At 39.4% G+C, this 23,782-nt stretch overlaps 1 protein-coding gene across 1 annotated transcript; it reads left to right on the top strand.

The window, feature by feature from the left end:
- Nucleotides 1-1,927: 1,927 nt before the first annotated feature.
- LOC139652385 (ankyrin repeat domain-containing protein 10-like) lies at nt 1,928-23,217 on the top strand. The gene is made up of 6 exons (XM_071529445.1): nt 1,928-2,200; nt 4,158-4,310; nt 9,177-9,268; nt 17,171-17,412; nt 18,122-18,208; nt 21,043-23,217. The coding sequence occupies exons 1-6, from the start codon at nt 2,003-2,005 to the stop codon at nt 21,510-21,512; spliced, it is 1,242 nt and encodes a 413-aa protein (XP_071385546.1). The 5' UTR covers nt 1,928-2,002; the 3' UTR covers nt 21,513-23,217.
- Nucleotides 23,218-23,782: the final 565 nt, after the last annotated feature.

A 23,782-nucleotide genomic window follows, 5' to 3' on the forward strand; every position in this document is an offset into this window, starting at 1 on the left:
TGGAAGTCAATGGGAAACTGGAGCATTTCCAAATGCCTATATATTTCTTCCACATATTTGCAGTGTACAAAAGTTTCCTCTACATTGAACCAACAACCTCATAAACTTTCAGGCCTGTAGCACAAATAGCTGATTTTTTTTTATTTTTTTATTTAAACATTTGAACTATTACTGTAGCACCACCATTAGGCCAATTGTCTCCATATTTCTCTGCATCAAAACATGTTGAGTGACACCATGTGAGTTTCACTCAGCAAGGAGAAATCAGTTCCATTGTTCTTGCCAGGCAGCATTTGCATGCATACACTTTACTCAGCCCCAGCTTGATGGTAATGTATAGAAAGGATGGATTGAAAAGGGTGTGGATTAGGATCAGGGGACCCCATGCTTGCCTTTGCCTAGGGCCCCAAATCACTAAGTCCGCCCCTGCTGGCACCCATGGCCAACCATGTAGGCTAGAGCAGTGGTTCTCAACATGGGGTCCGGGGACCACCAGTGGTCCTTGAGGGGGTTCCAGGGGGTCCCCAGCAAACTGATGAATTGTTAAACTTCAGCATTATTTAATTTACAAGAAGTTAACACAATTAGAGAATGTAGCAGAATGATTGTTTTGATCATAGTTTCTCTGTTATCTCTCTACCTACAATGCAGATAGTTAGACATTTCTGGACAAAATCATATCAAACAATAAAAATATTCTCAGATTTGGGTCCGAGAGACAAAATCTTATCAAATGGGGGTCAGTGGCTCTAATGTGGACTAAATTAGGGGTCCTTGATATGAAAAAGGTTGAGAATTACTGGGCTAGAGCATCCCTTGGACTATAGTAATATTGGTATAAGGTAAATAAGCGTATTACGAACATGAATTGGCTCATTTCTGTCGCTTATTCAGTCTTACAACCTTTATCAACACAATCATTGGCAAATTTGCAAAGATTAAATCTATAAAAAAAAAATTGTGGGGCTGGTGCAATATGGCAGATTTTGAAAAAAAATGTTTTTGATGTTGCTGTGATATTAATTTACATGACAATCTGAACTGATGAATAAACAGACCTACACCAAATTTCGGCTAAACACTTGATTTGACAGTTCACTGGGAAATAGCACTACATAGCCTATTCTGTAGCATAATAGCTGTGAATTTTAACTGTAATTTTAGTATGCACCCATATGCATGAAAGGCAAATTCTAGGTGTGCAGCATCAACTGCTGCTGTAGTTTACAGTTACTACAGTACTGGAATAACAAAACATGTGAGTGCCCGTTTGTCTGAAACCCTTTTCCAGGTTTTCCCTGCTACCTGCCAGACACAGCCAGACAACGTCAAGCCAGATAGTAGCCTGGCAGCTTCCCTCTCAGTCGACCCATACCAGCGACCCAAAGTGGTAAGTATGACTGGGAAACATTATAATGATGCGATATAATAATTTGAAAGTAATTCTGTTACCCGAGTTGACGGATGCGATGTTTACGTGGTGGAGAGCATGAAAGCATGCAGTGCTAACAGCTGAAATGATTACTATTGTTGAATGTTTCTAGTTTCATTGTTAACTTAATTTACAGTTCATTAATTTGTCATGCATGTTGTTTTTAAGAAATTTTTATATAATGTTGGTATAAATAAAATCTCTGTTCCGCTTGGTTTCTAAAATAAAACCACAGCCACTAAAAAACACAGGGTGCATTTTATTAAAATTTCCAAACAACATCACTTTAAAGCGCGACCAGTTGAGTCTATGCCATAGACAGGGCAAGCAGGATACAGCGTCACTCGGACGAGGAGCTATTTCGGCCTTCGGTAGTAAGTATGAGCTTAGAGTAGACGGCGAAGACAAACTCCAGTCCGGGTTTTGTGATTCTCTCGGTGAATACAGGCTCTCCTCTTCCTTTGTGTTTGAACCGTCTCAGTTCAGACCGCTCTGCTAAACCAACGCCAGGAGGGAAAGAGGAGTTTCTTTGGAGAGAAACGTTTCTATCTCTCCTTTCCTAGTCCAGCCATGTCTGTCGGAGTGGAATCGGGGTTTTCCAGTGATGAGGTGCTGACCAGTCGGTTTCCCGTTCACCGGGCCTGTCGGGATGGAGATGTAGCAGCTTTGGTGTCACTGTTACAGCAGCTCTCAAACCAGGCTCATCTAACTGCCGAGGACTCCTTCTACGGATGGACCCCCATACACTGGGCTGCACACTATGGGCAGGTACGGAAATACTACCTTGGAGTAAAACTACCAAGCCTTTATTAACTATAATGGAGCCACGATACGTGCCGCTCTCTTGTATGAAGAGAACGATACACGAAAAGTCCATTCTAAAATCTGGCAATTACACGCTGCCTTGCGCACAGGTAAAGGTACATAACTGGTAGAACAGAATGTTAGACATTTTCTGAATCGATGTAAGCCACACTTAAATTCGGCATGCATCCAACACACCAAATAAAACTTAAATTCAATAAAAAATTCAACTTTTATCAGTGGTTTGCCAATTGTTCCCACTACCTTTTCCCACCAAAATACACTGTGGTAACGTTAGGCGGTAGCGAGCAGTGTGAACCAATTCAAAAAGTTGAGATTTTATCGAAATAAAGTGCTGCTGGGTGAATTGCCTATATGCCGAATTTACCAGAAGAACCCAACGACTCGATAAGTCTTAAGTCATGTTCGACAAGGTGTGTACGTTTACCGATAAGCAAGCCAGCATTTAACGGCCAGATTTTTGAACAGAGTTTTGGCGTGAAGTTATCCATATGGGAGAAGGGAACGTCTCGAGCGCACTGGCTGAGTAGACCACTGTGCGACATTATCATTTAAGCTTTGGGAGACTAAATAAATATGTTGGGGGGACATCCTGCAGCTGTTGGAAGTATTTCTATAGGAAGGTGACTGTACCAGGAAATTTTCCACCTTTAAGGGGTTAGGTTGCAAAGCTTTTTATTGGCTCTAGTAGAACCAATGGCTGTTCAGGCGCCAAAACAGCTCCAGTCAAATAGCCTCTTTTCCACAAATTAACTCTTCACCTGCCCATTGTATAGAGCAGTGATTTTCAACCTTTTTCATATCAAGGACCCCTAATTTGGTCCACATTAGGGCCACGGACCCCCATTTGATGAGATTTTGTCTCTCAGACCCAAATCTGAGAATATCTTTATTGTTAGATATGATTTGTTCCAGAATTCCATGACTATCTGTATTGTAGGTAGAGAGATAACAGTGAAGCTATGATCAAAACAGTCATTCTTCTACATTCTCTAATTGTGTTCACTTCTTGTAAATGAAATAATGGTGAAGTTCAACAATTCATCAATTTTCTGGGGACCCCCTGGAACCCCCCTCAAGGACCCCCGGTGGTCCCCGGACCCCACGTTGAGAACCACTGGTATAGAGGCTTCACAGCTGTGTCACAAATCTCCCAGCAGCCACCACCATTTATGTCATAAAGATGTATTTCAGTCCAAAATGGTAGTAGGTAGTAGTAGTAAGTAGTAGTTTGCCTCAGTCCACTTTCCCATTATTATAAGGAGGCCAATTTAGTATATGCTTATAGCCATAGACAGCAACTTATGAAAATGATTGTGGGTGCTCCTCTTAGGACACATAAAATCGCATACAGCTTGTATTCTCCCCATACTCTCCATGAAAATGAAATGGATTTTCAGCTTAAAAAAATTTTTTTTTTGTGTATGTGTGTAGGTATGTACAGATGTGTATGTATATATGTGTATGTATGCATGTATATGTATACTGTATATGTCTGTGTGTATGTGTATGTGCACCATCATACTAGCCTACTTATTTTTTCCTTCTATTTACTTAATTATTATAATTTTTTTACCATTATTTTTTTTTTTTCACTATAAAATATATAAATACGGTATTGTAAGAATGCTATAAGTATGTACAGTATCATATGTAAGCAAATGTAAATTTACGTAAACTCTTGCACTCTTGCAATAAAGTATATATATATATAAAAAAAAACACATTTGGTGAAAGTGTCAAAAGTTCCTAAATTAAATATCAAGTGAAATCAAATTTTTTGCAACGGCATCAAAGCAGTATCGAAATTTTATTTATCGCGACAACGCTAATTGATGTTTTTTTAATAAAAAAAAAATCTCATTGTTGGCCTATGTTTTTGTGCTTGCTTTACGCACAGTTGGAGTGTGTGGTGCGCCTGGTGCAGATGGGCTGCGAGGTGAACGCCGTGACCAGCCGGTTCAACCAGACCCCGACCCACATCGCGGCCTTCGGAGGACACCCGCACTGCGTGGTCTGGCTGCTGCAGGCCGGAGCGGACGTCAACAGACAGGTGGGTCTCCCGGTCGCCAGCCGGCGTCATGGCAACAGACGCAAAGACTTTAAAGGAATAGTTCACCCAAAAATGAAAAATGAACTCGAAAGCGGTGGTTCTCAATGTGGGGTCCGGGGACCACCAGGGGTCCTTGAGGGAGTTCCGGGGGGTCCCCAGTAAATTGATGAATTGTTAAACTTCACCATTATTTAATTGACATGAAGTTAAAACAATTAGAGAATGTATTAGAATGACTGTTTTGGTCATAGTTTCTCTGTTATCTCTCTACCTACAATACAGATAGACATGGAATTCTGGACAAATTTTCAGATTTGGGTCCGAGACACAAAATGTCATTAAATGGGGGTCCGTGGCCCCAGTGTGGACTAAATTAGGGGTCCTTGATATGAAAAAGTTTGAGAATCACTGCTCTAAAGAACTGGTCCCCATTGACTTCAGTTGTTTGGAGAAGGCTGCTACCAAGTTGTGCTGGCAACCTCCCTGTGTGTTATATGGACTAACAAATTTCACCTGTGTTTCATTTGGCATGAGGGTGAGTAGATGATGACAGAATTTTCATTTTTGGGTGAACTATTCCTTTAGATGAATAGAGAACAGGGTTAGTAGTACAATATGCATCCTATCTTCTTTACTAAACCCAGTTGGATTTAATGTCCCTTCATTTCCTGGTGTCCTTTTTCTTATTCTGCTCATTTCTAGTTTCATAAGTTCAATTAGCTGTGTTCAGTCAGAAACAGGCTGATTGTGACAGCGTTGTGTTAGAAGTTTTTTAGGGCAGTGGTTCTCAACGTTGGGTCCCGGGACCACCAAGGGTCCTTGAGGGGGTTCCAGGGGGGTCCCCAGCAAATTGATGAATTGTTACACTTCAGCCTCATTTAATTTACAAGAAGTGAACACAATTGGAGGATGTAGAAGAATTATTATTTTGGTCATAGTTGGTCTGTTATCTTTCTACCTACAATACAGACAGTTTTGGAATTCTGGACAAAATCATATATAACAATAAAAAATATTCTCAGATATGGGTCTGAGAGACAAAATCTCATCATATGGGGGTCCATGGCCCAAATGTGGACTGAATTAGGGGTCCTTGATATGAAAAGGGTTGAGAATCACTGTTTTAGGGTGAAGTTTCCCTTTGAATTCAATTGCAGGCAGCATTAAAATGGTCTTAAAAGTCTTAAATTTAGCTTTCTGACACCCGCCGATGCCCTGTTCTCCGGGTCATCATGCATACACCCTCTGCAACCCTCACGTAGGCCAGGTTGATCCTATTATAGGATCTGTTTAGCTTTGTGTTACTGTGCCACTGGAAAGTAACTGAAAAACTCCCGAACCCTCATCGCACTACAGTGGCTGGTTAGCAATAGATGTTCAGGACAGGCCCGGATCACCGGCTAGAGTTGTGTAATGCCGATGGCCTGTCTTACGCTCAGTTTCAATTTAGTCGATGCCCGTCTGTGTCCTCTCATTGGGAATGCATGTAGAGGGAGCTTTGCGAAGGGAAATCAGATTAGGAGGTCACCATTACATAACACCCTGTTCAAGCCCGTCGCTTGGCTTTTGGTGTCATATTTGATGCCGAGGAGAGGGGAAGAGCGTAAAGGCTCTGCTTTGAAGTAGATTAAGCTCAGTCCATTACCGACCTGTTAATGGCAACGTTAGTTGGGGGGGGGGGGGGGGGGGGCTGGGCACAGACTTGGCTGAAAGGAATGGAAGGTCGGGTTCATTTAGCTGATCATGGGGGTGGAAGAGTGGTTTGGGAAGGACTGTGACGCCAGAAACACAATTTACTGCAAGATCTTAAACACACCATGCCTGTAGTAATCATACCCATGAGAAACCTGGACATTGGTTCGTCCTAGTACAATTCAACAGACAACTTCCAGGATGGCTGCCAAAGCTGCATCAAATTTGAGACGATCTGCACCTGTGGCATTTTTAGGAGAAGACAGTGGAAAATCACACATTGTTTATTTGTTTATGAGCTGTCTCTGTCTTCTTTTGCTGTTGTCTTGTGTATCGATCGATTCTATTTGTTACTTTTATTGATTTCCGTCATGCTTTGGTGGTAAAATAGGATTGCGCGAAGTAGGCCTAAATCATTAGTAGAGCTATACTATGAGATATGCAGGTGATAAGCCTAAACGCAAAATGAAGTCTATTTTCGCAACCCTTTGTGCTAAAAACAACATTTTTGGAAAAAGTGGTCCCTTGCCTTGGTTAGAATTTTAGTTTTGGGTCTTGGATGGATGTAGAACTGTATGACAGATCTAAGTAGGCTATCCATTCAAATCAATATTTTCTGGTTTAGAGGTTACTGGTAGAATTATCAGTTTAGTGCTGTAACTGGGGCAGAAACACATTGCTTTTGCAATGTTGGCCCTGATAAACCGAATCCTATCAGATGGAAACTGGACAAATCGTTTGTTTTGCTGTTTTTCTAAGTGAAGAAGTTAACACAACCTCTGCAGGGAACAAACTTGAACATGACATATTTTAATGCACAATTACTCTTTTATTTGCTGAATTTAACAGATTGAAAAAAATAAATAAAACAGTAAGTGTAGCAAAAGTTTAGGCACCCTGTACTTAGTAACACCTCCTTTGGGGGGGGGGGGGGGGCAAGTCTGGGCACAGACTTGGCTGAAAGGAATGGAAGGTCGGGTTCATTTAGCTGATCATGGGGGTGGAAGAGTGGTTTGGGAAGGACTGTGACGCCAAAAACACAATTTACTGCAAGATCTTAAACACACCATGCCTGTAGTAATTCTACCCATGAGAAACCTGGACATTGGTTCGTCCTGGTACATTTCAACAGACAACTTCCAGGATGGCTGCCAAAGCTGCATCAAATTTGAGACGATCTGCACCTGTGGCATTTTTAGTAGAAAACAGTGGAAAATCACACATTGTTTATTTGTTTATGAGCTGTCTCTGTCTTCTTTTGCTGTTGTCTTGTGTATCGATCGATTCTATTTGTTACTTTTATTGATTTCCGTCATGCTCAAAGTTGTAAGGATGGGTGGTAAAATAGGATTGCGCGAAGTAGGCCTACAACATTAGCAGCGCTATACTATGACATATGCAGGTGATAAGCCTAAATGCAAAATGAAGTCTATTTTCACGACTCTTTGTGCTAGAAACAACATTTTTGTAAAAAGTGGTCCCTTGCCTTGGTTAGAATTTTAGTTTTGGGTCTTGGATGGATGTAGAACTGTATGACAGATCTAAGTAGGCTATCCATTCAAATCAATATTTTCTGGTTTAGAGGTTACTGGTAGAATTATCAGTTTAGTGCTGTAACTGGGGCAGAAACACATTGCTTTTGCAATGTTGGCCCTGATAAACCAAATCCTATCAGATGGAAACTGGACAAATCGTTTGTTTTGCTGATTTTCTAAGTGAAGAAGTTAACATAACCTCTGCAGGGAACAAACTTGAACATGACATATTTTAATGCACAATTACTCTTTTATTTGCTGAATTTAACAGATTGAAAAAATAAATAAAACAGTAAGTGTAGCAAAAGTTTAGGCACCCTGTACTTAGTAACACCTCCTTTGGCGAAAATCACAGCCTCACATTTCACATTTCTTGTAGCCAGCTAACAGTGTTTCTATCTTTGCTTTAGGATTTTTCCCCCACACTTGCAGAATGCTTCTAGTTCAGAAATGTTCTTAGTTTGTTTTGCATTGCATGTTTGAGGACTAACCACCGATTTTCAATAATATTCAAGTGTGGGGACTGTGAAGGCCATTGCAAAAGTAGTTCATAGTTGATTTTTGAGGTATGTTTTGGATGATTGTCTTGTTGTAATATCCAACCTCTTTTCAGCTTCAGTTTCTTGACTGACTCTGGGACATTAGCTTCCAGGATTTGTTGATACTTATTAGAATCCATTCTTCCCTCTACCCGCACAATACTTCCTGTGCCACTGGCTACCCCAAAGCATGCTAGATCCATGGCCATGCTTAACGGTTGGTAAGGTGTTCTTTTCTTCAAATGCTTCTCCCTTTTTTGGTGATTGTGGCCAGAGAGTTCAATTTTTGTTTCATCTGTCCACAGCACTTTGTTCCAAAAAAGCCTCTGGCTTTTGTGTTGTGTTGCATTCTGAAGAATTGTCTTTTATGATGAGGTCGCAGGTCAGGTTGCCTTCTGATGACTCTTCCATGCAGATCATGTTTGTGGAAGCAACATTGCACAGTGGACCGGTGCACCACTACTCCAGCGCCAGCTAACCTTGCTGCAGGGCCTTTGCAGTGATATTGGGTTTTTGCTTTGCATACCTGACCATTCTGAGCAGTTCCATAAGAGATTTTTCTTGGTCTTCCAGATCTTGTCTTGACTTCAACAGTTCCCCTTAGCTTCTATTTCTTCATGATGTTTCGGACAGTGGAAATTGTAAGCATGTAGTGTTTAGATATCTTTTTATAGCCTTCCCCTGCTTTGTAAGAGTCAATTATCTTTATTTTCAGATCTTTAGTCAGCTGGTTGTTGATTATAAGCACAATACCCTGAGAGGTAAGGGTCAGAGAATTCATTAAGCTCTGGACCCGTCTTCACCTGGGTAGAATTAAGGCCGAGTCAATTAGCATAAGTTCTGAGACCTTGAAAAAACCCACTGCCTAAACTTTTGCACATGTCACATTTACTGTTTTATTTTTTCAGTCTGTTCAATTCAGCAAATAAAGAGTAATTGTGCATTAAAATGTGCAGAAATATGTCATGTTCAAGTTTATTCCCTGCAGAGAAAATCACCAAAACATGCATAATACATAATGTAATGCAATGTATGTAATAACCTATGTCATTGACCACCTTCTAATGCATGTCCACACTGTTTGCACTGTGTTTTTTCAGGACTATGTAGGTGAGACTCCCATCCACAAGGCGGCCCGCTCAGGTAGCTTGGAGTGCATCCAGGTCCTATTGATAGGGGGAGCTAAGCCACAGTAAGTAGCCTGCAGTCTGATCTCTGCAAAACCACGCAGCTGCTCTGCAATGTTGAGTTTTAATACCACAGCAGCAATGCTACTGTGAAATAGAACTCCAACCACAGATTTCTCAGCTGCACTATTCTTTGAGTCATTTAAGTTGCAGCATCTGTTTGCCAGTTTTGATAATCGACAGATAATAGATACGAATCATAGCTGACTTTCCATTTTTAGACTAAGTATAAAGTTTAACAATAATAACCTTTACTTGTACAACACTTTACAAAACATGTAAAAACAGCAATCAATAAAAGCCAGTAAGATAAACAATAACAAGCGCAGATCCTGTACAAGCCCATGGTGCGTGTGTTCAGTTCAATTCAGTGCGATTGCAATGAATTGCTAGAGTGCGACACGGTTATCAGTTAAATTACCCAATTCCACTAATGTAACTTATATACCACAAGGTAATAATGTAACCTACGTTAAAGTTTGTAGGGCAGCATCCACGTCTTCTGCTGCCTGTGCGATTCAGAAGAAGTCAGAACAGTTACAGAAGAATAAAATACAAACACATTGGCAAATATAATAACAATAAAATGAATAAATAAGCTCATTGAATAAATGTAAACATCTGTAAAAATTTATTTTAAGAGGTGATTTAAACGTTGATAGAGATTTAGCCAGCCTGAACTCCTCAGGCAGCACCATCCAGAGGCAGTTTGGTGAATTCATGCAACTGCTTCTCTATTGGCATAATCGGCTTCAGTAATTACTTCTCTCTCATGGTCAGAGAGTGTAGCGAAAAAATTTAGGTCATGTACCTGTCAAAGACTTTCAGACCCTGATAGGATGCATATTGTTTTCTATAGTGTTGTGAAATGCTGATATATTCCCTATAAGTAGCATTACTGCTGTGGTGGTTTTCATCTCTAAACTGCTTCTTTGTTTTTTATGTCTTAGTTACACCTCAGTGTACTGCTTATGTCATGATATCAGCTGTTTGGCAGGGAATGGGCCAACTGCAGATTTTCATATTCCTTCATAATAATGCTGTAATTTTACGAATACAATGATTTCTGTCGCACAAATGGATAAAATATAGATTTTCATTGTGTTGTTGAGCATTTACCAGCATGACAGACGGTGATCCTTAAATAATCTCTGTTCTACAAGTGGAGAGACTTTATTTAAAGACTTCTCCACTGTGATTTGCACGTTGAGAAATTATTTGGAACCTGAGCCACTCCATATTGGCATTATGGGTCATCATTTTAAGAACTAATCTTATATTTCAAGAAATAATCTAGTACAACAATAATCTGAGTGGAATGAAAAATATGCATTTGGACCATCTTCCCTCCCAAACCTGTTAATTTGAAATTGATTTATATAAATGAGTCATATAATAAATTTTATGTATAAGGACTTTGTATCTAGTTAGACTTTGTTAAATTATTTGTGTATATGTTGTATTTTCTTTAACAGCTTCACAGGTAAAACATTAAATTCTCACCTGATGTATGATGTAGATATGAGGAGGTAGTAATAAAGCTAAGGCAGAGAAGCTCATGTGTTTCTATCTTTTGGCAGTCAAATTGACAAAAGAAGAAAAAGAAAAGTTTATTATTATACATTTATAAGTCATTTGGAGACACAAGTAACTCTAACTATGCCAAATTCAAACAATAACTTGCTCTAGCTTTTCTTTATTCATCATGTCAGACAATTTAGAAAACTCTCTCTAAAGCCAAGCCAATTTATTGTTTCTATGTTATTAAATCTGTTCATTATTTCTTAGTATTTTCCGAAAAACACTAAGCTACTTTGTCAGAGTAAGCATAGACAAATTAGTTAGTTTTACTGATACCGTTGTTAATCTGTCCCTGTCTTTGGCGTATTAAGAGTTGCAGTCCTGTTCTCTAGCTGAGGTAAATTCTGTTTCAAATGATTCTGTGCAGTGAGAAAATGGTATAATGTAGGGTTGGGTGATAATGTTAAACCAATCACCATCACATATATTGCAGATCCTTAGTGTATTTGTCATGTGTATGTGGTGTAGGTGCAATGTTTTCAATCGAGACATAACTTTTTTTAATGCGCAAGGAATTGTGTTTTTACGTCTTAAATTACAGTTTAAGTCCTCCTAATCAAGGAAAAAATGAACATGTACCAAATATAAAGGTAAAATCAGCAAACAAAATCAGCAAGGGAATTTCAACCGCCAATGTATTCAGCCTATCGCCGATCCCCGATCTATTTGTCCAATCGCCCAACCCTAGTACATTGTTGGCATCTTTAATAATCAGCTAATAACCTGTCAACATGATTCAAATATCCAGATTTTCAGCCTCATAATTTCTACTTCATTTGTGCTGTAGCTGATTTCAAACAGTTTCTAAATCAGAAAACGATTTAAAATTAAAATTTAAAATTAGTAAATGAATACACTCATTTGAAATGAATTTACCTCAGTTGTGGTTGCTTTCTGATATTGTTACTGATAAAAGAGGAAAGAATTTTGATTTCTCTTGAATCTCAAATGAATTACTTCACAGCCAATCAGAATCGGTTATTAAACGGAGCTGTTTTATAATAACTTTAAAAGCAGGCAGATTGCTTAATTTACTGAGAACAGAAGGTAGACAAAATAACAGAAACACCTAACAATATGTAAATATCAAGTATGTAATAAGGAGTAGGGCCAACCATTGTCTCATATTCCTTGGCCGTTATACAACCTCTCTTCGTATAATGTCAGATTTATGGTCATTGGGACATCCAGCACTTAATATCTGACAGGCAATCCTTAAGGCTACTCGAGTTGCCTGGTTTTATGGGTACATAAAGTTGTGTGTCGTCAGCATAACGATGAAAATGGATATTACGTCACCAAGAGGGAGCATATAAATAGAGAACAAATATAGCCGCAAGCGACGATTCCGTGGTTCAAGCACTAACGGCAGTTAAGACTAACTTGAGCTGTTGCCAATAATAGTAAACAAGATATAATAATTGTAAATAATTGTAAATAGAAGTGCTTATTTAGAAGATCTTAACATCTTTACCAAGTTTCATCGCAATCGAGCAAACCGTCAGTAGGGCTGCCCAATATATCGTATTTTTATTGTCATTGCGATATGAATTTCTGCGATAAACACATCGCAAAGGATATCAAGTGTCAAAAATTTAGTGCGCATCTACATTGTACATTATGGTAACATGTTTGCCTTGTCCTGACCATTGTGTCAGACACAATGGTCAGGCCATAGTCACCTTGTCAAGTTGACAACGTAAACAGTTCCAATTCCAGGAAGGAAGAAATACTCGGAAAAACTTTTCAACAACATATCTGCTCAAGGTTAATCTCTCCATCGCCTGGCGAGTCAGACCCATGGAAGGCAAGCTACGCCTCTCAGAGTATAGGCGAACGAACTGCGAGTAAACACAGTAAACACTAACTTAGCTAGCATAGATTTCAGACCCTACGGAACTGTAACGTTAGCTTCCGTAGTATTCCATGAGTCCGGGTGTTACACACAGATTTTGGTCAGTCGCTTTATCGTGTCTCTTATCGCCATCTTATGTCATAATCATCGCATGATGATTCGGATCTAACTTCAAGAGAAACCAAATGAGCAGTGGTTGATTTGAAAATCAGTGTCTAAATTAAAACGAAAAGCCCCAGGTAAAGGTTTTCCATGTCATGAGCTTTTCGGCCTTAGCAAATTTCAGCACTGACACAAATTCCCAGGGACAGTCAGAGGGCTAGAGTAATAGTGGAGTGAGTTTTTTACTGCTGTTTTCAATTTTGTGTTGTTTTCATTGGACCTAACCTGTCTTGAATGTTTCAACTCTTTATTTAGATTTGTTTTTAGATAATATACGTTTATGTAAAGAAAGGGCAATCATAAGAATTTAATTGCAAAATTGTGCTGGCACAGAGAAACAAATCCCCTACACGTTTTGATGTTTTGCAGCTATTGAATTTGAACATGACTTGATTTTCTCAAGTAATCCCAGAAAGGGGGAGCAATCCAAATAGGCACTGCAGAATCTGCCACAAGTGCTTCAGCGAACATCTTACAGTTGTGGCAATGAGTGTTCTCACTATCGCTTCCTACAGTTTCTACACACTGGCAAACTGGCGAGGTATTTCCTGCAGTGATTGGTTTTAATGCTAGGAGAGCAGTCATGATAGTCATGTCTAGACCTGCATGCTTTGCTTATAAATAATTTTTAATCTCTTCTAATTCAGACACTGTGCTAGCTAACTAAGTATGAGATTACTGGACACGCCTCAGGACTTAGAAATCAGAAGAAGTTCAGGTTCAGTTGAAGGAATATTCTGATGGATTATTCTGGGAATAGAGGAGATTAGATGGGTGAAATGTCTTTCTGATTGTGAAGCAAAGCATATCAGGGTATGAATAAAATTAAATGCTTCCTTAAACAGGTTCTGTCCCAAATGGCAGGATTCGGCTGACAGCCTTTATGGTTTTTAATTCAGAGTTTCTACACAGATCTGGAAATGGAAAATTGTTGTTGTACTGTACCTATATACATACAACTATAAAAAATTTTTAATTTAATATGTGAAGCAAATTGCTCCACATTTTTTGTATCAAATGTGCTATACAAATAAATCAAATAATTTTCTGTTTTAGATCCCTGTCATCTCACATATTCTGATATTTGTAGCTATGAAGAAATAATCTACAGAGTGACATGCCGCAGTTAGTAGGGTCAAGACAACTATCGGAATAAATTGCACTGAACTCCAACCAAAATCCTCTAATAAAATTTAAACAAATTAAGGTCTGAAAAAAGTCTGGAAGCTTTAAATTGAAACTGTGTAGAAACCCTGATAATTGAAGCTTGTCATTTTGGTGGTCAAACCCTCAACATCAGACAAGACACTATTTTATAATTGTTTTAAATCCTATTGTTGTAGTCAAATTAAAGAATGCTTAATCCATAATCAGTTACCTGTATTAGATAGCTGACATACAGTATGATAAATGTACACTATACTTTTTGCCCGTTTAAAAAAAAAATTATTAAAAAAATCTGATTTTGATTATTGTAATGAATCCCCTACTACTGTACATCATACAGAAACCATTTTATATTAATATTTTATGGCCCATTTTAATGTTTTATCATGTTTGATAACTGATATCAACTACCATATTAACAGTTTATTATCTAAAAATAGTGGGTCACTAATTTTCCATGATTTTAAAGTAACACATCGCAAAGACTTGGGACCTTTTATATTAAAATAAAACCTTAAGTTGTTGTTCCCCTCCTATTTTGTCTGGTATTGAGAAAGACCTTCAAATGACTAGCCAATAATTATATCTCAATATCTTATTTTTAACAATTCAGAGCCTGTTAAGAAACATTTAATTTTATATAGGGGTACAGAGGGATTAGGTTTACATAACTGATGTCTCAATTAGATTAATCATAAAGTGATTGTATTCTTTAAATTGCATTTTATTGTTGTTTGGGTTTTTGTGGAAAAGCTACTAGAGATGGTCTAACAGTTCTAACAGATGGTTAGATCTTTTTAACACTAAATCCATGAATGACAAATCTCTATATTTTGTATCTTTTGGCCACACAAAAGTCACTCCATTGTGGATTTTTAAATATCAATAAATAAACGTACTAAATTACAAACATATTGTAATACTGTAGTCTGTAGTGTATGTCCTCTTCACACTGCACTTTAAAGGGACAAATTCTTGTAATATACCAGATAACTTTCCCAGATCATTTCCCAACTTTGAAATTATCACACTTGGCTTCTTTTAAACAGTGCAGTGCCAAAAACAAACTTTTATGTAGATTGAATATTACTGAAATTCATGTATTGATTCCTCCATTTGAATGCTAGGTCATATATTATCCCAAATCATCTACCAGCCAAATGTACAACCCACCTATTTTGGAATATGAATTTTAAAAAGCAAAAATGTTATTCTCATATTATTTCTACCATGGCCACTTAACTGAGTGGCACCTACACATATTTTTTAATGTAACCAAAGTATGGCCTCATTCTATTAATTGTAATATCTTATACTGGAAAGTAAGATAGCCTTTTACCCTTCCATTGAGATTAACAATCAAGATTTTGTTCATTCATGGATTTTTTAAAGCATTGCAGTGGGAGATTGTCAAGCATCAGAAATATTTTATAGATACGATAAGTACATATACTTTTTATTTAATGTCCCAAGATGTAAATTGTGGTACTAGTTCTTAATGTTTTATAGTGGTCCAAAATGCTTCTTCCTCCAGTCTTCCTCCATGTCCCTCTTGAAACTTGCTTCTTCAAGTCTTTCAGGATTTCACTGCTTACTTACTCTTCTTGAGGATCTTCATTTTATGCTGTTAACATGAAGATGAGGATAAGAACATGGTGTGAGCCCATCTAGAACTGGACTTCAAGCAAACAAGCAAGAACACTTTCTCATCTTCTGATGGTGTCTCTGATTTTGGTCTCCTATTCCGAGACCAAAACTAAGAAGCCCATACATAAGTAGAAAGTACATAAACATTTAGCGGATGATTCAGCAGAACCTTGACCCAGCTGACCCAAATGAAAATATCCAGACAAGTTCTTCAACAAGTTGGCGAGATCCTTTTTGACTTCAAAGCCGTCTAGAAAGCATGGTGATCTTTCCAAAACCTTCTTTGGATTTACAAGTGATCGTAATAAAAGTGATAATCGAAGAGGTCTTTGACTTGATGTTCTTGTCATGATCCTTTTTATGAAGATTTTGTCTTGTAGACACAAACTTCAAGTGTCAGAAGAACTGAAAAACTGATGGCCAGTGATGGCACAGTACAAAGTCCAAAAAAGAAGGGGAGCAGTTCACTCATCTTTAGTATTTTTATTCTTTATTCAGACAGTGTGGAGAAGAAGACAGAGGGATTTGATCCCAGGCCAGTGGTAAAAGGTAGTTGCAGAGGAAGGGGAATCGACCAGTTGACTCAATAACCGAACTTTCTACTTGAATACAAAAGATTGCATGCAATATTGAATTTCATAAACGGTCAATACTTTCACCATATGTGTTATGTGAGTTTAAACTCCATTTCAACATCACCTCCAGAGATACATTCAGATTGGAGTCAAAGAAGAGGAAGGATTGCATTTAATCAAAGCTGCAGTCTGACTACTGCAGTCCACTGTCAAGAGCCAAACAACTGAAAACATTCAACAGCATCCGATAGTCCACCACGTCTTGAACTGGATCCCAATCCACCTGAACCGGTTGACAAACTAGTGTCCCTGTGGGAAAGTTACTACAATGCTATCCAAGTGAACCAACTTAGCAAAGCAGTCACCGTTGTCGTGTGACATTGCTTGCTTGTTCTTGTTTGCCAAGATATTGTAGTATTATCAAATTTAAGATTATATGTTTGGTATTTTTACATACCTGACAGTGGAGAGTGACAGGACAAATGCAAGGGAGAGGGGGGATGACATGCGACAAAGGTCCTGGGCTGGATTTGAATCCGGGACGTCATGATTACATGCTATGAGTCTTAGCCACCTGAGCCACCAGGACGCCTCAGTATCAAATTTTTAGAAGTTAAACGTATTATTGACGAAATTCAGTTGACTTGATCTCTAGTCATCATTGACGACTGTTTGATTTGCTTCAGGGTTGGCTTATTTGATACCTGTTGATGAGTAGTGATAATCTCCCATTGCAATATTACTTATTTTCATTTTTCAGGGTTATATTTGTTCAGAGTACTCTTAACACATCCTGAGGACAGTGAATCACTAGGGGAGTTTGACAAACAGACAGGCAATAGGCAGAATGGTAGAGACAAGGTTCTGTGGTTTTCTTAATAGGAAGCGGTTTGGCTGACACCTTCCCTCTTGTTATTTAGCTTCAGGAACGCTAGTGGGCTGACAGCAGCAGACCTGGCCCACGCTCAGGGCTTCCAGGAGTGTTTCCAACTCCTCTCCAATGCCCAAAACCACCTCCTTCAACTCAATGGATTCCATGCAAACGGTGCGCTGAACGGCAACAGCGCCCGCTGTGGCCAGGGCCTCCTCAGCGGGGTGGCCAACAGAAAGAGGCTGCTGGATGACATGGAGCCCGTTCACATAAAGAAAGCCAGAACTGATAGTAAGCATTTATTCTGCAGCTGCTCAGTAAAGAAATTATCCATCGTTTTATTGTCATTGCTCTCAGTGATCAATGAAGTGTCTTTCCTACGGAAGCCCTGGAAGGCAAGGTGAAATTTTTTTTTTTTTTACATGTTGGTTTGACGAGTTAAATTGTTTGGACCGCTTGAGAAACCGTAAAAAAAAACAAAAAATAAATGCATTTCAGGGCTTCCGTTCTTTAATTCAAGTATATGAGTCATTGTACTGAGGTATTTTAAGATTAGATTAAACTTTAATGATCTCTGTGGGGAAATTGGGCTGTAACAGCAACAATATAGAATATAAATAAGAATAGAGTAAATGGGGGTCGTATAAACATACTCAACCAACAATTCCAACACTCTGACATAATAGAAATGTATGAATGAAAATGTGAGAAAAGTTAAAGTCTGTATTCCAACAATAGCAGTAGTAGTATCAGTAGAGGCAGAATTTACTGAGACAGAAATACATTGAGAGATGTGCATCATGGAAAAGGTGGAGAATTATTTAAAATTATAAAATTTTATTTTTGAATTTTATTATTCATTTCAAGATCTGGACTATGGACGGTTGTATGACATAATATCTATGTACCACACTTGCCTTGCTTGTTTATTTATTTACTTGCTTTCCTTATAATTCAATAATCTTTCCTTATAATTCAAAGTAAATGTTGCCTGTTGTAGGTGTAGGTGTATTGATGCAGATGCAGAATGGTGGTGGCGAGGAGCTGGAGAGCATGAACGTGGAGTCTGCACAGGACCTGAACTCAGGTGGGCCTGGGATTCGAACCTGCTGGTAACAGAGTCACAGCAGGACTCCATGTACAGCCCACATCGCTGCACTAATTCCTATGCCTATCTTTAGTGGCTTTTATCTGAACCCACTTAAATGCAGTGTGTATTGTTCTTGTATGTAATGCTGTGTTCACGACATATCAGACTTAACAAAAATACAAGCAAATAGTAAACATGTTGTCCCCCACCAATGATGTAGTTCCACCCTTGGGTCAGTCAGTGTTTGCTGAGTGTACTTGAAATATGAGTGAAATTGTATGAGCATTTTCGTATGGGACAATGAAAGGACAGACTGACCATATATTCTGTTGCCTACTCTCCTCAGAATTAGGCTTACAAGTTATATCTTGAAATGTAGTAACTGTAACTGTTTTTACTCAATACAGTACAGTACTGAGTTCCCATTCATTGTCAATGCCGCCCCCTAGCGGCACAAAGTCAACGTTACAGTGTGACTAACAAAATAACGAACTAACTAACGGACGGAGACCATCCAACAAGCTGCCAACTGGGAAAATGTGTTCATGTCAGCCTCCTAGTGGTAATTACAAGTATAACATGAATTCTCTTAGGAAAAGGTAGCAACATCTGCTGCAGTTCATTTATGGATGATTTTAACTTGTTAACGACAACCATTGACCTTACAATCGCCATCTTAGATGTGGGTGTCCCAACAAGTTTAACACGTGAACACTTACAAGTTGATGTCCCATGCTTCTCCCAGTATGACATGACTGCATCATAAGCATATGAAGAATCTTTTTTGTTGGTTTCAAGCTGATCTTGGAGACACTGGTTTATAATTCTGAAAACATGCTTATCGTTAAAGCTTATATGTGTAGCATTTTAACCTCAATAAATCATTACAGTGTTCATTTTGAGGCAGTATAGTTACCATAAACAAATGAGACCATTTCTGAGAAAACTGGCCAGCCTCTGCTGGCTTCTACACTACATTTTACATTGTACGCAGTTTCTGTCAATGGCAGATGGTGGAATGATTGAAAGGCAGATGGAAATCTCACATCACTTCCAACATTTTTATCCTCTTCAGTAAAGCCAGAAATGGGGACAGGAAGCAATAGAATTTATGGGTTTTCATTTTGGGAAACATTAACAATTCAACTGGTGTGAAATACAGGCAAAATAGGTCCAGTGAAGTGGTGCCAATTTTGCTCACAATAGTCTCCCAATCATGGCAACTACGGTCTCATTTGTTTATGGTAATTATACCAAGGTATCGATTCGCAATTCATTTGACAATGATTAATCAAGCAAAAATTGCTACATATCGCACCTTTAACCATTACTGGCACATACTCTCCATGTTCTAGAGTCAGGATTATTAGTGTATTCAGACATGCATGTTGATGCATGCAATACTTGTGTTTTCCCCATTCAGTTTACCGAAGGGTTTATGTAACCAGAATGACTCTTTGACCTTTCAGTTAGTCATCAGTGTCTTGTGATGACAAATTTGTTCTCTCCTTTTGAATTTGTTTTGCACTACTGTCTTTGTCCTTTTTTTGTCCCCAACTTGATTGCACCTCCGTCTAGAACTCAGTGGACCTTTTTTATGAGAGTGCCTGACATTTTCATGGGGTGTTTTTGTAGCAGCTTGGTAATAATTCTCTGAGTTGACTTAAGCAAAGGTAAACCTGCTTTGAGCTGAGTGGATGAGGTTGGGGAACTTGATGCCTATTTGGGTTTATGTGCCCACTGGTTTCACATTCTGCAGACAACGCAGCATGTAATTTAGAAACGCTGGAACTTGTCTTCCAAGTGTACTTATTCCTGTCAAATTCAGTTACGGACTAGTTTTCTAAACAATTTCACAGTTGCAGAAAATTTACTCATATTTATATTTGGAATAGTTTGCAAGAACCATCATCATTCTTAAGAAATGGATGTCTTGTTTCCATCCCAACTTCTAATCAAGTTTGGCTGTGTAGTGTTATGCTTTATGTCTTGTGTGTATCTATACAGGAGTAGGTACAATATTTCACATACATGTTGTCATGTCTGAGATGGAATGTTTGTACATATTTATTAGTCTTCTCTGACTAGGAGTCCTATCCAAGATCACAGTTCTGATCTGGAAGGCCTTGCTGGTCCTCAGACTGATGTTTCAGAAATAAATGACCACTCCTGCTCTCTAGCAGCCCTCTGGTGGCTGTGAGTACTAAGAACAACCCAAACCACTCAGCTGCTCTAGGACTGCAACACAGTTCTGATGTGTTCTTCAGTTGCTAAGAGACTGAGAAAGCATTTGAAGGGAAATAGGGAGCACATATCAGGGCCTGTGTTTCTGTGAAGGTTGATCCAGTCATGTAGAACTACTAAAGCCACTACTAAGCTTTTTCGGGAGCGTATCTATGTTCCCAGGGTCCTATGTTCCCCAGATTTATATGGCATATAATGGGAACATGACAAAGGGTCCTATGCTCCCAGGGTGCTATGTTTAACCCTAAACCCTAACCCTAACTAACCATATTAAGCGAATACAGAGCTTGGGAACATCGTCTTCAGGTTCCCATTATGTGCTATATAGAGCTGGGGAACATAGGACCCAGGTAACATAGGAATGACTCCGCTTTTTCACAACCTTTGTTTGGACAAGGACAGTATGTGCAAATCCAAATTCATACTGGTAGAGAAATGATTTACCTTTATCTAAGTCTAATGCCACATTCTTTGCTTATGAAGAGAGTCATGAACTTGCCAGAGTTTGCCTCGGAGGCTGTTCACTGCATCTCCTCACCGCTGAATTTCAAACATGTCTTGTTTTTTTTTTTTGGAAAAATTGCCAGATGATGACACCAAAGCCATGTCTGGCAGCCATTTTGTCCCCACTGACGCTTCTACGAACGGTCATCATCAAATGCTGCCTCATGCCGACGCGGGCGACGCCTCTCCGCCGAAAAGCCTCTCCGCACAGTGGGCAGCGACGGCCGCTCGGTCCGCGGAGAACGCCCCAGCCTCGCTGCCGGCCAATCAGGAGGCGGCAGAAGGTCCCGGTCAGCGCCGTTCGGCCGACATGTGCGGCTCGCTGCATCTGACCGGAAGTCCCAGCAGCTGTATCTCCCACCGGCCGGCCTGGGGCCTGATGGCGGCCGACTGCGGAGACTCCCTGCATTACGGTCACTACCACGGCTTCGGAGACACGGCGGAGGACCTGACCGACTCCGGCAGCCGCCTGGAGCACAGCACCAGCGTCCGGGCCGAGCAGCGGTACAACCAGGCCGTGGTCAGCGCCGTCCAGCTCTACCATGGTTCCTAAGGAGAGAAAGCCGGCCGTGGAACCCCAGCCTCTTATCGGAGGTGGCACAAATACTGTTTGTAATGCTTTCCATTACCTGGAGTGTCTGCTTTAAGGCCACGGTATATTTGCTGCCGAATTTTGGCAAGCTCACACGAGCTAAAGGACACGTTTGCGGACAAAAAGAAAGTTTTGTATTGGCTTTGCTTGCTGGCTGAACTTGCTGAATTCTTCACACCCCAGCCTCCACTGTGTGGCCATCTGTAATTGGTCTAAAATGTCACATGATTAGTCGCATTGCCTTGTGAAAAAGCATTTTTTCCAGTTCATTTCCATTGTTTCCATCTCCATGCTAACATCTGCCCCTTTATGTACAATCAAACAGCTTCCCTCAGCCACCTTTGTCGCTCTTTCACCACAGCCGTTTTTTTTTTTCTATTCAGGGTTCCTACGCAGGTCTGGAAAGTCTGGAAAAGTATTAAAAATGAATTTGATCATTTCCAGGTCTTGAATAGTTTGGGAATTTGAAGAAATGTCTGGAAAAGTATGGAAAATGTTGTGGTTCAGGTCCGATACACACATAATTCTAGCTTTTATGTTGTTGTAGAGCCACTTTGAGTCCACAGTTTTTGTTGATGTGAAGAATAATGTTCAGATAGAGGGACGCTCTTATTACCAGCATGCATTATATCAAATACCGACCAAAATGAAATCCAGTCAAGAACATAGGGTCTGGGAAAAATATGGAATTTTAAAATGGAAACCATGTAGGAACCCTGCCAATCATCTCACATATTGTGATATTTGTCGCTGTGAAGAACAATCTTCATCTATACAGTGATATGACCTAGTTAGCAGGGGCAAGATGTCTATCTGCGTAAATCATATTGAACACCAGACAAAATCTTCAAAACAAATCAAGGTCTGGAAAAAGTATGGAATTTTTGAATTGAAAATGTGTAGGAACCCTGTCTCTTTCTGGTGTCCCCCACGTTCTGGTTCCAGTTACCTCTTCAATCTTCATGCGCCCCCATTGGTGTGGCGTGTAAATAAACCGAACAGTATGAAGCCACAGCAAGTAGACACACATTTGTATGGAGCGACGTGTTTGACTGTATTTTGGGCAAGTTCAACTTGATTGTTAATACATCGCCACCTTAGGTCTGGCTGGAGTGCGGGGAGCTTGGCGGGGTTTGCACTATTGAGGACTGTCATGTTGGATTCACGATGGCAGAGAAAATCATCCATTCTCCAGACTGTGCCCTAAGCCGCCCGCCTTAACCTTACCAGCTAGGAAAAACACTCTTGCACTGAAAAGGAAAAGAAAGAAGAGCAAGGGCCCTGTTTGGCCTATATTTACCAAAGGGAAAAAAAGTTTGTCTTTTTTTGTTGTTTTGTAATTTGAAATAACTTTGTTACGCAATATTTATGTTTTAGTGCAGAAGAATGTGATGGTAGTCAGCTAATTCTAGTTTGTATGGTGCATACTGTAAGCTTTTTCTGATTATTGCAGAATGTATAAAAGATCTGCAAAGACGTGATGCCTGTTTTCTGTTAACACTGTATGGGAATGTGGACTTTGTGTGCCAATATGTTAAACGTTTATTTCCACATGGCACTATTAGTTCTGAGATGACTGTTTTTATATTGAACTTTGTCCTTGTTTTCCATTCAAAATGGTAAATGACTCCAACTGCAAAACACTATTTGTCATAAAAATGGTATGAAGTGACCATTGCAGTCTTTGACTTTTTGTGTCATGACAATGAAAATAAATTTTGTAAGAGTTGACGGCCCCTTTTTGTTTTTGGTCTTGGGGGTGGAATGGTATAAAACAGTGGTTCTCAACGTGGGGTCCGGGACCACCAGGGGTCCTTGAGGGGGTTCCAGGGGGTCCCCGGCAAATTAATGAAATGTTAAACTTCACCATTATTTCATTTACAAGAAGTTAACACAATTAGAGAATGTGGAAGAATGACTATTTTGATCATAGTTTCTCTGTTACCTCTCTACCTACAATACAGAAAGTCATGGAATTCTGGACAAAATCATATCTAACAATAAAAATATTCTCAGATTTGGGACCGAGAGACAAAATCCAGGGTCCGTGGCTCTAATGGGTACTAAATTAAGGGTCCTTGATATGAAAAAGGTTGAGAATCACTGGTATAAAGGTTTCAGATGTGTTATTAGACCTTTAAGGAGATACTAATCAGTTCATATGAAATCAAGTTGTGTTTAAGGTTGTGGACTTTGTGTGGGGCTTCCTGCCGTCTATCCCTGTCCTGGAT

This window comes from Centroberyx affinis, unplaced genomic scaffold (assembly GCF_046629955.1).
Source record: "Centroberyx affinis isolate AG114_WGS23_722 - 3 ecotype Tasmania unplaced genomic scaffold, CSIRO-AGI_Caff_v1 ptg001789l_1, whole genome shotgun sequence".
In the NCBI taxonomy this organism is placed as follows: Eukaryota; Metazoa; Chordata; class Actinopteri; order Beryciformes; family Berycidae; genus Centroberyx; species Centroberyx affinis.

Bases quoted from the DNA above. Each gene is read 5' to 3' on its own strand.
- LOC139652385 (XM_071529445.1), top strand. From the start codon at position 2,003: ATGTCTGTCGGAGTGGAATCGGGGTTTTCCAGTGATGAGGTGCTGACC. The intron at 4,311-9,176 runs GTGGGTCTCCCG...GTGTTTTTTCAG, and splicing joins GAGCGGACGTCAACAGACAG to GACTATGTAGGTGAGACTCC. The intron at 18,209-21,042 runs GTGGGCCTGGGA...AAAAATTGCCAG, and splicing joins TGCACAGGACCTGAACTCAG to ATGATGACACCAAAGCCATG.